Genomic DNA, 14,473 nt, shown 5'->3' on the forward strand with positions numbered 1-14,473 from the left:
ATGGTCTTGTAGAAGTTGAGATCCCAGCTAATGTAGGTATAGCATTACTCTCATCTGGATCCTCTGCATTGTGATTTTACTGTATTTGTAAGGTAATAAATAAGAGTACCTGACTGTCCTCCTTCATTCTCTTCAGCATTTTTGCTACATCTGATGTTTATCTTGCTTATTTATTTGTTCCAATTGCTTTGGTTTCCCCTGATTCAGTAGTCTTTCCATGCCTCTAGTGGCCTGTTTCTGAGAACCTGTGCTTTTTGCTAGAGTAACTTTAGATGTATGGTGAACATTGAGGACTACAAGCATTTAAGAGAAAATGTTAAATGCTGTTTAGAGGGCTTTATAATATTTTAGATAGGATTTGTTTGGTTTTTTGTTGTTTTTTTTTTCCCTGAATAGAAAATAGTCTGCAAATAGAAATAGTGTATTTGTATTATGTTCTCCATGAGAACTTAGTGCATTACATTTATGTGGCTGTCTTAAATATTGTCTCCTTATTGTGAACTACATTAGCAGAAACATCTGGGGAATGAAGCTCTTCCTTTCTGCTGTGATAGTGGAAGATGTTGAGATAGGCATTGCAGAGTAACTGATTTATAAGGGTCTTGCTGAGAGAGGGGGTCAGTATTTTCTCCCTTAAACAAGGTGATTTGGGAACTCCCAAAAGAGGAGGTGAGGGTTGTGCTTATTAGTTAAAAACAGAACTTCTGCTTTTTCTTTGGGTACTGGAGCTGTTTCTGCCTCTTACCTGTGTGTACAAAGCCCCGGATAAATGCTCCTTGGCTGTCAGAGAGCTTCAGTTGGTCGCTCTGAAGCACTTTTGACATTAATAGGTGTTCAAGGACACCTGTTTGCTCATGTTCATTCTTACCAACAGACGAGGCTGGGGCTGTGCGAAGCTGAACTTGGTATCAAAAGGAAGAATGCTTTCTGGAATGAATGGGAAGCAAGAAGGGAAAATGGCTTGTCTGTGGGGAAATGTTACATTACTCTGGGGCTCCTGCCAAATAACTTCAGCCTGCTATGCCACGTGGGGTATGTGCACTGTATAGGGCTTCGCCCTTATATGTCTGGAAGAGCTGGACAGGATAAACTTCCCCAATACAATGAGGCACTGAACATGTTGTATGCGTATACCTGTGTCATTCAGGAGGCCTACTAGCAAGAAAAGGAAGACCTGCTGCAAATTTACAAAATTATGGTGGCAGGGAAAAGGGAGCTGTACGGGAAATTCCAGAAAAGCCCTCTTGGTTTGCTCAGGCATACCTAGACTTGCCCTCTGTTGGGATTTACCTGTAGCATGTACATCATTAAGAGGTTTTATTATTATTTTTAAAATTAATTTTATTTTCCTTTGCAGGTCACCTTTTAAGCTGCTATTTCCTGTGTAATTAAGCAGAATGAAGGCATTAGGTTCTAGTAAAGTTGGGCCTAATCCAGAATCTTCTCTTACTCAGTCCTTTCTGAGTGAGAAACTCAAGTCTGGGCCCAGCATTTTATGGTTTTTGCTGTTACTTCTAAATTATTTGTGATCTGTGGATTATTTTTTGTTTTGTTTTAACTTCATGACAACTCCTTTGCTTTTGTCTAATTTTATCTCTTTATGTGTCACTGTCCAGCATAGCGTTAGTTGAAATTATGTAAGTATACTGCAAATTGAAGTGCATATTTGCTACTGATAATGCGAGAATGATTCCTACAGTTTATAATTAACAGTATATAATGTTCTATGCATGGGTTGGATCTATCCCTTTTAACTTTTCCTTTCCGGTTCTTTCCAATTCCTGGTCTTGTCACATCCCAGCCCTTATGAACATACTGGTTTCGCTGGAGTCTAGTCCATTCTTCCTTTTGTTTTTCAGACCAGTAAAAATGGGAAGTACTGGATTCTGGTTTCCTCCAAGAAGAGTCAGCGGAACTGGTTAAGAGCAAAATCTGAGGACTTTAGTGGGCAAACATCAGGTGTGCATTGAACAGAGGCTGCTTTAATCCTGCTTTAAGTATATGCTTATTTAAAAATAGTATTATATATGAGCTTTTGTGTAATGTGTTTGTTATTTGATACTGCATATAATCATTCATCCTGCAGTTGTGAAAACACCAGTAAGAATGGGGATTTTAAGTGATAATATGTTGAGGCACAAACAGGCAATATTACTCATAAAATTCTTTCAGCTGGTCTTTGAAAAATTTAATATTTGAGGATCAGTGTTTTTTTAAGTTTTATCTCCATTGCTCAGTCTGTATATCCACACCAAAAAAAAATGGTTATTTGCTATTCAGAGATCAATACTGAAGTTTTTAATTGCTTCAACTGTTGAGAAATGGTACTGAGATAATAGTGCGTACATGGTTTTTAATAAAACACTGTCGTTGTCAAAGATTGGATCCACACTATATTTGTTCTAATGATGCATTTTTAAGGACACTAAACACAGTTCAAAGTCAGCTTAATTAGTTTTGATCATAGAGGAACAAAACCCAAATTCTTCATCCCTGTGAATGTTCTGACTTACTTCTGGTACAGCAGCTAGGTTACCTGAAGTTTTGAAGAAGAAAACAATAATGTTATATTGGCCTGAATATAGGATGGCCTCCAGCCTGAGGTGTGATCTTTGCATTGAGAAAAGAAGTGAGAAGTTGTCAGTTGTTAATTTTAACAGTTGAGCTTAATATGCTGTTCCACAACAAACACTGCTTTTGACCTCGCAACAGACCCTGCAGATCACCCTTCTGCGTGGCCTAATATCCTGCATCTCCCCAGCTTGATGCGCGTTAAGTTCCTCCTTACCAGCCCTCAGCATTACCAGCTCACCCCTATTCACATGTCCTTAGATATTCCCAACCCCTATGCAGGATTCCCTGTGCCTCCCTAGCCCCATAGCCCCATCCTGGCTCTGACCACTGTCCCTCCCTGCAGCAGCTCATCCTCCCTGCCTGTATCTTGCCTGCTGTACCTGCTTCCCTTGTCACTGGCTGGGCACAGAGTCCACTTGCTGCTGAGTTCTGGACCCAGCATGGTCAAAGTAGCCACACTCCCCTGCAGCAGCCTGTGGAGGCAGTTGCCTTGCCCTTTGAGGCAAATGCTGACTGTCCTATCTCAGGCTCGGTGTGGATTTGGCAGGGAGGCAAAAGGGGCCAGAGTGCCTTCTTAACCCTGTTGAGGCTGTAAGTGCCCTAGCTATGCAGTGAGGGCATGGCTGCTGTGCTGGCTCTGTGTGGTGGGTCTCATACAGGTGCCTGTTGGTATAAAAAAAGCCTGTGTGAGTGCAGATTGAGTTGAATTTTTTTCTCCCCCCTGAATTTCATAGGTCAGGAGAGATTAGGCTAAAACAAAATTTCATTCTACATTCAGGCCAATATGTGTTAAAGACCAGTGTTTTTGTTAACAAAAAAGCAAAATTAATTTTATTACCAGATTCTAATTAAAGCTTGTATTGAAAAAAAAGTGTCTTTCAGTCCACAAATATATCACAACTTTGATGTGAATCAGAACCTCCTTTTGATTATATTGGTGGCTTTTTTGAAGTATTTTGCAACTGGTCTTCATTTACTTTTATTGAAGAAAATTATTGCTCCCAAGTCTCCAAACAACTGTTTCACTTTTTCAGTTATGAACTAGATAGTTGATTATGAGACAGAAAATAAAATTAAGCTGATCCTTTGAAGACCTGTGCATGTTCCCACTCATGGAACTGATGTCTCCAGACTTCATCCCACGAGTGGGAATGAGTCCGAGACAAGTCTGAAATTATAAGAGTCCATAAAGAAACACCTTTTCTGTCACTGGGTATCTTTAAAGAGGTTAGTGTTTCCTTATAAAATTTGAGGGATTAAAGGTGGTTTTACAAAACTACTTGCTTAAACAAGGTAGCATAGTTTAACCTGTCATTCAAGGACTTCAGGGTTGAAAGGAAGCAGATTTTCATCTTGGTGTGCCAGTACTTCTCTCCTCTTCTAAAGACAAGGGAAAAGTTACAGGGAGGTGGGAGGAAAAGGCATAGATAAAGACATAGTCTGTGTACACATTTCCAGTGGAGATCTCAGTCTGAAGATTTCATAAAATGCAGACATTAAAGAGGCACATCCCCTTCTCCCTCTCCCTGCTCCTTCAGCCTTCCTGTCCTGGCATGCATTGAGGAAAACACAGGCTCTCCTTCCTTCTCGCTTTCTTCCAGGACCACGCTGGGGCTCTTGCAACGACCATGTAGTTTTGGCCCCGTGCAACTGGGCGCTGCTCTCCACTCCCCTCTTGAGCAGTTGACTCCCTCCATCTCTGCTGAGCCTCAGCAATGGAGAGAGGACAGCTAAGCCAGGCCCAGGCTCCCTCCCAGCTATCCATCCTCCCAGCAGGGAAGAGCCTGGTTCGTTTTTCAGGGAGGTGGTGCTGGGCTGGAGCAGCTGCAGCCTGATGGTGCCTGCCCAGCTCCCAGCTGCCCAGCTCCACCTGTCCCGGCAGCTGCGGCTTCCCCAGCCCTGCTGCTGGGGGCTGTGGCGGTGCCTGGCTGCCGTGCCCTGGCCGGGCCACGGCCTGGCCCTGGTGCCGCCCAGCCCGGCCGCTTCTCGCGCAGCTGCCCCGGCAGAGACCAGAGTGGGCAGCAGCTGCCAGCCCTGACACCGGGGCCAGGGGGTGGGTGGTGGCACTTTTGAGGGAGAGAGGCCAAATTTTGGGGCTTTCCAACCCTGCCAAACGCTTGCGTTGAGTGCTGTCCTCCTGCTGTCCTCCTTGCCCCTGCTGCTGCAGACCTCACGCTCCACCCTTACCACAACTGGTAGCACTGGGGTTTGGTATCTGTAGTAGCAGTTGTGCTCCGATGATGAGGAAAAGCTGTCAGCCACCACTGACAAAGGAGGCTGTTGAGTGCCCTGTGATGGCAGGTGCCCAGTTGCCACTATATGATACCAGATGATGAATTTAAAGTTGTTTACCCACAAGTCAGACACGAAGGTCACGTCATGCACCTCTTCACACTGAAAACCTCTGATTTAGTCCACAGTTTGCCATGCCACAGGGTCAGGACCAGGAGCTTCCATCCTGAGCTGGCCTAAGTCAGAACACTTAGAGCCCTCATGTCTCGCAGGATAGCATGAGGAGGGTGGGGGTCTCCAGTGCTGGCTGATAATCTGTCTCTAACCCATGGGATTTCTGTTGTCAATACATCAAGTCTGTTTGCAGAGGGCAAGTTTACAGGAGAATTTCATCTGGCGTTAGCCATCATTGGCAATGCGTGCATTTTGCTAGAGCGGGTGCATAGATGTCAGTGATCACAGGGGGGAGGTATGCCTGAGGGAGAACACAAGCTTTGTCCCCCATACTGTCAGCATGGGTACTGCTGTGTTTTGTGCAGGTTTTCAAACATTTTGAGGCTTACAGATTTTCACTTTGATAGCTGCGTGCATGTGTGTGTGCCTGCGTGCGGATGTCTGTATAAACACCACAGGCACGGCTGTAATTCCTTTGAAATCTGAAGCTGCCAAAAGGTGCCTGGGTAGGTAGGCTCTTTGCCTCATGCCTCCCTTAATCTGACAGAAACTTTGCTGTTCTCCATCAGTGTTTGAGGGAGAGGTGAGGTGTGATTTCAGGGCATATGTGGATCTGTTCATCCTGAGCAATGCGTTTTAAGAGTTGCAGCAAATAGCATAAAGAAACCTGCAGGTATTACATTAGACCAGCTGAACCTAATTTTATTTTTAAGTTTTATTCAGAAGCATCACATAGCAAGTAAACTTCAAAATCTAAGTTTAGTTACAAACTAGTTGTTTCTTATTTTTTTTTTCCAGTCCCCTTTTGCTTTCTTTTACGACCACATGAAACTTGAGAAGCCATCTAAAGCTAAATCATTTAGTGGAGTTGGGCAATTCCCAAGTGTCCAACAAGAAGGCCTGGTTTAGGCTGCGATGGCCACTGTCATTCCTGGTGATTTGTCAGAAGTAAGAGATACCCAGAAAGTCCCTTCAGGGAAACGTAAGCGTGGTGAAACCAAACCAAGAAAAAACTTTCCTTGCCAACTGTGTGACAAGGCCTTTAACAGTGTTGAGAAATTAAAGGTTCACTCATACTCTCACACAGGAGAGAGGCCCTACAAGTGCACACAACAAGACTGCACCAAGGCCTTTGTTTCTAAGTACAAATTACTAAGGTATTAAACTCTATTTATCTTTCAGATTATATTATCTATTTTATGTTGGCCGCGTTAAGCTGTGTAAAAGTATATATTTCTGTACGCCTTCAGCTGATTGCAGAGAGGATGTGTTAATTAAAGTAGCCATTGGATTGTTTCTAGAATTCTAAATTACCTAAGTTTGCAAGCTAATGTCTTTGATTTTGTTTCTTAATTTGTTTTCTGCTTTTGTTTTCTGTTTGTTTTTGTTTTGTTTTGTTTTGTTTTTAATGAGCGTAGAATTTTCCTTTGTGTAAGGAATTGTCACAAGAAAAAGAGTATGGACTGAAAGTTCTTTGGCTATGGACTTTTACACGAGTACTTTCATACTTGCCCATATACCCCTGTTACAGTAGCTAAAACCCACCAAACCTAAAGTGTCGATTTAAGAGAAATGGCTCGCGTTTTGCTATATTTAAATTTGTCAAAATGTCTTTGTAGTGTCATGCTTTCAGTTAAAAGGTTCTGTTGCAAAGCAGTCCTTAGTGTAGTATTTAGCTGCCATTAAAAAATGAGCACATGTTTTTTGATCAAAATAATTACTTACAGAATATATCTGTGTTTAAAGGCATATGGCTACTCATTCTCCTGAGAAAACCCACAAGTGTAATTATTGTGAGAAAATGTTTCACCGAAAAGATCACCTAAAGAATCACCTACATACACACAATCCCAACAAAGAGGCCTTTAAGTGTGAAGAATGTGGAAAGAACTACAATACCAAGCTTGGGTTCAAACGTCACCTGGCTTTGCATGCTGCAACAAGTGGTGACCTCACCTGTAAGGTATGTTTGCAGACTTTTGAAAGCACAGGAGTGCTGCTGGAGCACCTAAAAACTCATGCAGGCAAGTCATCGGGTGGAGTGAAGGAGAAAAAACACCAGTGTGAACACTGTGATCGTCGGTTCTACACCCGAAAGGATGTCCGCAGACACATGGTAGTGCACACTGGAAGAAAGGACTTCCTCTGTCAGTACTGTGCACAGAGATTTGGGCGGAAGGATCACCTCACGCGCCACATGAAGAAAAGTCACAACCAAGAACTTTTGAAGGTCAAAACAGAGCCAATGGACCTTCTAGATCCCTTTACCTGCAATGTTTCTGTGCCTATTAAGGATGAGCTGCTTCCAGTGATGTCTTTACCTTCCAGTGAACTGACATCAAAGCCATTTACAAACACTTTGCAATTAAATCTCTACAACACTCAGATTCAGTCCATGCAGAGTTCTGCATCTGCACACCAAATGGTTGCCACATCGTTACCATTGGGAATGCCTTGTCCAATAGATATGGAGTCTGTCCACCCTTCTCACCAGCTATCATTGAAATATCCGCTCGGTACTACCTCATACGCAATTTCTATGCCTGAAAAAGAACAGCCATTGAAAGGGGAAATTGAAAGTTACTTAATGGAGTTGCAAAGTGGTATGCCTTCTTCATCCCAGGATTCTCAAGCATCTTCATCAAAACTAGGGCTGGATCCACAAGTAGGGCCACTAGATGATGGGTCTGGGGAAGTTTCCCTTTCCAAGGGCTCTGTTCCTATTAGTGAACCTCTAAACGCCCCATCATTGGACTTTTCTCAGCTGTTCAACTTCATACCTGTAAATGGCCCTCCCTATACTCCTCCTGTTTCAGTGGGAAACCTCGGAATGAGTTATACGCAAGAAGAGGCACATTCTTCTATGACTCAGCTTCCACCGCAAACCCAGGATCCACAAGATCCTAGCAATAGTATAGGTCTTGGGTCTCTGCACTCATTGTCAGCAGCTTTCACAAGCAGTCTAAGCACAACCACCACCCTACCACGATTTCATCAAGCTTTCCAATAGGATGTACAAAGCTGGCTTGTTACTGTCTATTTGTAGAAATGCCTTAGGTGACCATTTTTAACTTAGTGCCTACTATAAGACATTATAAATTCTCTGCTTTTGTACAGTACCAATCTCATGAAGCCAGTAAGAAATTTAAATTAACTTTTTTTAAATGTTTTGAAAGTGTTTATTCTCAGCTGTGTTTACTTTGGTTTTTGTTTGTTTTTTTTTAAACAGTCTCATTGTATTGTTTTCATATTCACTGCCAATTTACACATTTAAAATGTTCAGTAGAAAGTCATCCCAAGCAAACTCTCAACACTCATACCTTTTTTTAAAAGTTTTTTAACCATACCAGCTATTCCATTTTGTTGATGTCAGTGGTAGAACTACCACTTTTAACTTTTAATATATTTTACTATTTGCAAATAATTCAGTTAAAATATGTATCACAAATATTCCTGAAGATATGGGAAAAAAAATCTCCAGTCCATTTCCAAACAAATCCTCTTCCCAAATGGTGACACATCTGACCTGTTCTATAATGACAAATCTAAATTTTTAAAATAAATATAGAATTCAGATTTTTCTGAAAACTTGTGTGTGTATATATAGAAGTCCATATATACACATGTACATTTATACAGCATTTTGACTTGTATTGAAGTCATTATAAAAGTTGTTAAGAATTTTGCCATTTTCTGGCTTAAATTTTTGTGGCCTGTTATGGATAACAGAAAAAAAATTACTTTAATTCTCTAAAATTATGGCTGAATAGAATTTCAACAGAGAATCTCTGCTTGCCTAGTTGACAAATGTTTCAAGTTGAATTTGGAACTGTGTTGTTGTGCTTTTATGACTCTGGTATAGGGAAACAGGCAAAATTAATGGCTGATCTTGAAATATAAAAGTGTTGTAATGTAGTAATGCAGAATATTTTGTCGCAGTTTTTTTTTTTTAATTCTTAACTTGCTGTTTTTTCTCTTTAGTAGCATAGAAAGATTACTGCATAGGAATCTTCCAGTAGTGTATTCACATTTGTAGGCATCAGTCTTCTCCCAGCTGCCACCACCAAAGGGTGGATCAAGTCCAGCCAGAAAGTGTGTATCTATTTTCAGTTCAAAACTAGTGTGCAGTCAGAGAGTGAATGTAAATTTGCAACTACCAGGTTTTTGTTTTGGATTTTTTTTTTATTGGAATGATCTTTTCAGTTGTGTTACATGGTGTGTTATGTCCTCCTAAGCAACAAGTTAGATGTTAATCACACTTTCTACACCTGGGTACTTGGTTAGGGACTTTTTGCCCGTTGCCAAGATTTAAAGACAGGACTCTTAGGAGTGAAGTAAAAGCATATTGCTTACACCACTTTTACCTAATGCAATATATTCTATTCCCCAACCCCTAATAACCAAAAGAGGAAAAAAAAAACTAAAAAAACAACCAACCCTGTGATGCATAAGAGCAAACTAGATTTGCTGTAATTCAACAATAACATTATTTTCCTTGTCATTTTTGTACAAGGAATTAAAAAATAGAAATCAAATACATTAGTATCTCTCAAACAATAATGAGGATTCGTACAAGGTTTTAAGTGGTTAAACTAAATATACTTCACAGAAACAAAAGTTGCTCCCATTTAAGGAGCTCGTGCTCCGGATGTTTTATCAGTAGCTCCTACTGTTTTTTTTTTTAATTCTAGGAGCAATATGCAGGTGTAGTTTTACTATTTTATACATATGTGTATTTAAATTTTATTACTGAAAGATAACATTTTTATAAATGTGTTTGTGTTCCAAAGGCATTAAAATAAGGATGTATTAATAAGGAAAATACCTTTTGAAATTCTGCAAACTACTCCTAGATTTTGGGGTTAGGAGCATGTTATCACAAAGTGGGCTTTTAGCTCTGCTTCACAACTGCTTCCTCTGGTTTCTGTGAAACAGATTGCTCACTTACTTACATCTTTAGTTGAATGATTTGTTCAATATTGCTTTTTTTCCCTTCACCTTTCTAAAGGAAAGAAAAAAACAGATGAACAGAGCACAAAGTGAATGCAACCGAATGTAACTCTAGTTTAAATGAGCAACTATAATGCATCTAGAAAAAACTTGGGTTTATTTTCAATCTTTTTAATCAATCTGAGATGAAGATAAATGGACTTAATTCCTCCATTGGGTTATGTCCCATGTGGAGCCAAGCATCTGCAACTCTCCCTGCAGCAGAGGAAAGCTGCAAGTGCTTGTCATCCTGCAGCTGGCCCAGCAGTGTGACCAGGCAGCACTGCCCATCCTGGGTAGCCTCTGGCTCACAAATTTCCAATCTGTAGCCACTGTTTATCAGTCTCAGTTGCCAAAAGACTTCATTAGAAAACAAAACCCAACAGACACTTTGCCAACACCTGTTTCTTAGTGTGTAGCCAGAACCCTTACTACTACTTCGTTTGTGCCTTAGCTTCCTGAAAAGGGATTGACATTTCCCTTTGGAGTTAGATGTACATTTCACTTGAGAAATAGGGACCTCAGACAAGATATTGAACCTCATTCAGTCAGGGTTTCAGTGGGTGGATGCACCCGGCATGTTTGCGGCTGAACTAGGATGTAGGGTAATGTGGAAGCAGACTGACCCTGTAAGCAATACCACCACCACCGGAGTGCTTTTGAGCATCACTTAGGCAGAGTCAATATTGGTCACTACTAAACCATCAGTTTTTAAACTCCGTTTTTTTGATTTCAGATGGATTCTTGGTGGGAGGGGGGAGGGCTGGCTGATCATGCACCACTCTTTGTGCAACTTCTAAACTTCTAGTAAGGTTGTTTTGGTTTTTGGTTTGTTTTTGTTTTTTTTTTTTAAATATATATATTTTTGTGTACTTGTTGCTTGTGCTTTATTTAGTAGTAAATTGTGGAATAGAGTGATTTATTGTTAATTTGGCAGTAGCGGTTTTTAAAAACCATATACTGACTGAAACATGAGCCAGAGCTGATTGCTTTATTAAGCTAATAATGAATGTTAAGAGTACATATTTTCAGGATCATTTGCCTAGTGAGCTAAACTTGTATTATAGGCCAATATTTTTTAAAATAAAGCTTGGTCAACCTCTATGTTACACATATTACAAGATATAGCACTTTCAAAAAGAAAACCTAAACCTTTTAAGAAAATTTCTTACAGGTTATGCTTTTTATTATAAAACCTTTTATTATAATTTGTTTCAAGTGCCATTAGATTACATATATGTAGGCCTTTGGTATAATGCTTTGTGTACAAAATGGTAGACATTGTAATTTTAAACAGGTACATTTTTACAGTGTTTTCTTATCAATTTGCTATATTGCACAGAACCAGTGTGTCTTTCTTAAGGGTTTTACAATGGTTTTTACTAGGTTTACATGTTTCAAACTACACTGTCTTCTACTGCCATTTTGAATACCAGTCAAAAACAAATAGGAGTTTGTCCTCTCCGTTTGCAAACTGTGTCCTCTGGAGTTCTGGATGATAAACTATGTCAAAAATGTTTAACATGCAGTATTTGATACAGATTTTTTTAATCATATCCTATCATTGCTATGCTGCTGTCTGAAGTTAACTTAGGGCCTGATCCTGCATCCATAAATGTCGAGGGCAGCAGGATTGCATCCTTTGTTATGTCTGTCTCATACACTGGTTTAGCAGCTTCTCCTGTATTCTTCTCAGTCTATAGATAAGCCTCTGAAATATATGTACTTCTCTGGTATGTAGTAAACCGTATAGGCTTAGCTGCCCATCCTGCATCCTCCCAGTGTACAGTTAAAACCACAGCTTACTTAGCATCATGCTCAACTTACAAGTAATGCCACAGTAGTTCAAAATGTGTTTGGGTAGTCCCAAAGCTTTTATGCAATAAGGGTGTCTTACTTTTGTTGGAAGGCAGTGTCTTTTGATAACAGTTATCTAGCCCTGGAAGTGACACAGAACTATTGCTAATCATATGTAAACACTTTTCAGTATAAGCTTCAGTGGTACAGTTGAACCAGAGTGAATGTTTATCTCCTCAGAAACACTCCTGCAATATTGTTATATTGGATCATGCTGCTAATGTAACTTGGGATACAACTCCTCTCATGGTGCTACAAACCTCCCTGTCTCATTCAGATGTATTTTTACCCATAGAAAAAGAGGACTATACTAGACCTATAGTTGTATGATATATTTTTATACTGTGACTTAATTTGTCATTAATGAACTTTGTGCAACACCACAATGTATTCATATGCACTTGCAAAAGTAAAATTTTGGACATGCAGATTTAAACGCTGACAAGCCTAGCTCTTGTTCACAAAAATAGGTGACTGCTAGTTAATGTTAAATGCGGGCTTTTTATATGGTGTGGAGTGAAGAACATACTATATATTATTAAAAGCCTTTGGATTTAGACAAAAACTGGGAAAAGTATATTGGGGAATGATGACACACCCTAACCTGAGTCGGATTGCTGAAATTATATTTTTAGCTAGTGGAAAAATTGTTTGGACTTGTATGCTAAAATGTTTTTAATGATAAAAGGTTTGAGTCAAAAAATAGAGAAAAAAAAAAAAGAACACAGAAAACCCTGCATTCCAGACTGAATTTGTATATGTTTCTTGCATTTAAAATTTGCTATCCTGTGATATGGGAAATTGAGTTGCTTATCATGTATATGTACTTTAAAATGTATTCACAAACTACTGTTGTATTTGTATAAAATATAGACAAAAAGATTGCATATATATTTTTGTGTATAAGCTCTGTAAAATAGCAATCACATTATGAAGCTGCAGCAGAACTTCATTTTAAACATTCACATCCAAAGAAACAGACTATTTATTGTCCACATACCCTGATTATAAAATATACCTTGCTGCTATTAAACAATAGTGCTGCAGCTTCTTGTGGCCTACAGTGTTATGTTTGCTGTACAAAAATATGTGAACTCCACAAAATATATCAATAAAATTACAGAATGGTTTTAGTTAATGAGTAACTTATGCCTGGCATTTCAATAGTTAATCTTGATCTGCATGTTTGGGATTACAGTAAGTAATTACAGAATACATCCAGTTTTGCTGGGTGTAGTTATTCTGAGTTTGCAAAAGCATAACTGTCTTTCCGATTTATGACTGGTAAATGTCAGTTTTTCAGAAAATATTAAAGCACAAATATCCGTGTTTCATGATTTCACCAAGGAACAAATGGGATGATGCTACTGTGTCTGTGACAAGACAGATCTGAACTGAAGGAAGCAATTGAATTTGCCATCAAATTGCACTTTGAAATGCTGTGAGACACTGGAAGGTGAGTGTGGGGTTTCTGTAGTGGGACCACTCATTTGGGAGACATAGGTGAGTGATTCTCTCTATCGTTTCAGATTAATGCAAATCATTTACATCGATTGTTATGGTTTACAGGACAGACTTTAAGGGTGTGGCATGTGCTAAGCACAGTATGTGGGTTTCTCTCTGCAGTATTTCCAGGAGAAACACCGTTGCTTTGATCCCATAGTTCTCCCGTCTGCCCATGGCAGTGCCGAAGAAGTCAGACTGTAATGCGTGGGGGAAGAGGTGCCTCGCAGCCAGACAAGCAACCTGCACACAACTGCAGAAAGTTGCCTCTCTGCTCATTCCATGCAGTTGTTCCCTAGCGTATACTGTCTGACAGGAAAGTAAAAGACTAGCATTTCACATTTCATTGCTTTTTGGAACATATTTTGTTAACATCTTCAGCATTGTCTGTGTTTCCCTGCTTTTGAATTCCCCTCTTTTCTAAGTCTTGACTTTTTAGATTTGTTGCTGTAACCCAGTATGAGAGAAATGATTGTAGAGAGAGTTGTTGGCTTTTACCTTCTCCATATGCAGACATCTTTCCTTTCTTGTAATCCCTACCTACCCACCCCTTTCCACTGAGCTGACTTATCACTTCTGTACCACAGGTGTCTAACTTGTTTGAGAGGGTTGGCCTTGTTATATTGAGGGTCAAGAGCTCTACAGATGCTCTACGATAATAAATGCTCTGCAAAACCATTTATAGCCACCCACAAACACACACACCCTCGCCCACAACCCCTCGAGAGAAAACCATCCCATCATAGCTGGTCTCACCCACCGTTACTGTTTAATCTGTCCTCCTTCCAAATGGACAGCCTCTGGAAACCCTCTAGAAACTCCGTCAGCCTCTGTAGTAAGTGGAATGTGATTGCACAGATGATATCTGTGTTATATCCAGAGATCTCTTGCTGCAGTCTTTCCAGAGTTTCTTTGTTAAATTCAGAGCCACAGGCATCTTCCCTTCTCTCTCTTGTGTAACCTCCCCTTTCCAAAACTCGCATAAGAAAGTACAGAACAATGGTCCTTCAGTATCCTCTATACCTGTCTCGGTGTCCTTCAGGAGTGGAAGAGTAAGACTATTCTAGTTTTCCCCTTCACCCTCCCTCACTTTTCATGCCTTCTTTTCCTTCCCACAGATAAGCATGCCCTAGGATAAAGACTG

General features: G+C 40.0%; 1 protein-coding gene across 3 annotated transcripts; it reads left to right on the forward strand.

Annotated features, from left to right (window-relative positions):
* The first annotated feature begins 1,858 nt into the window (after positions 1 to 1,858).
* PLAG1 (PLAG1 zinc finger) lies at positions 1,859 to 13,176 on the forward strand. 3 transcript variants are annotated; one of them, XM_027670871.1, is made up of 4 exons: positions 1,859 to 1,959; positions 5,779 to 6,137; positions 6,727 to 8,037; positions 8,962 to 13,174. In XM_027670871.1, the coding sequence occupies exons 2-3, from the start codon at positions 5,896 to 5,898 to the stop codon at positions 7,988 to 7,990; spliced, it is 1,506 nt and encodes a 501-aa protein (XP_027526672.1). In that variant the 5' UTR covers positions 1,859 to 1,959; positions 5,779 to 5,895; the 3' UTR covers positions 7,991 to 8,037; positions 8,962 to 13,174. The 3 variants fall into 3 exon arrangements, with proteins under 3 accessions (XP_027526672.1, XP_027526596.1, XP_027526747.1); XM_027670795.1 differs by having other exon boundaries at positions 6,727 to 13,176; XM_027670946.1 differs by lacking the exon at positions 5,779 to 6,137 and having other exon boundaries at positions 1,885 to 1,959; positions 6,727 to 13,174.
* The last annotated feature ends 1,297 nt before the right edge of the window (positions 13,177 to 14,473 follow it).

Source organism: Neopelma chrysocephalum, unplaced genomic scaffold (genome assembly GCF_003984885.1).
Source record: "Neopelma chrysocephalum unplaced genomic scaffold, ASM398488v2 Primary Assembly neopelma1_22, whole genome shotgun sequence".
Taxonomy (NCBI): domain Eukaryota; kingdom Metazoa; phylum Chordata; class Aves; order Passeriformes; family Pipridae; genus Neopelma; species Neopelma chrysocephalum.

Bases quoted from the DNA above. Each gene is read 5' to 3' on its own strand.
- PLAG1 (XM_027670795.1), top strand. From the start codon at position 5,896: ATGGCCACTGTCATTCCTGGTGATTTGTCAGAAGTAAGAGATACCCAG. The intron at 6,138-6,726 runs GTATTAAACTCT...CTGTGTTTAAAG, and splicing joins TCTAAGTACAAATTACTAAG to GCATATGGCTACTCATTCTC.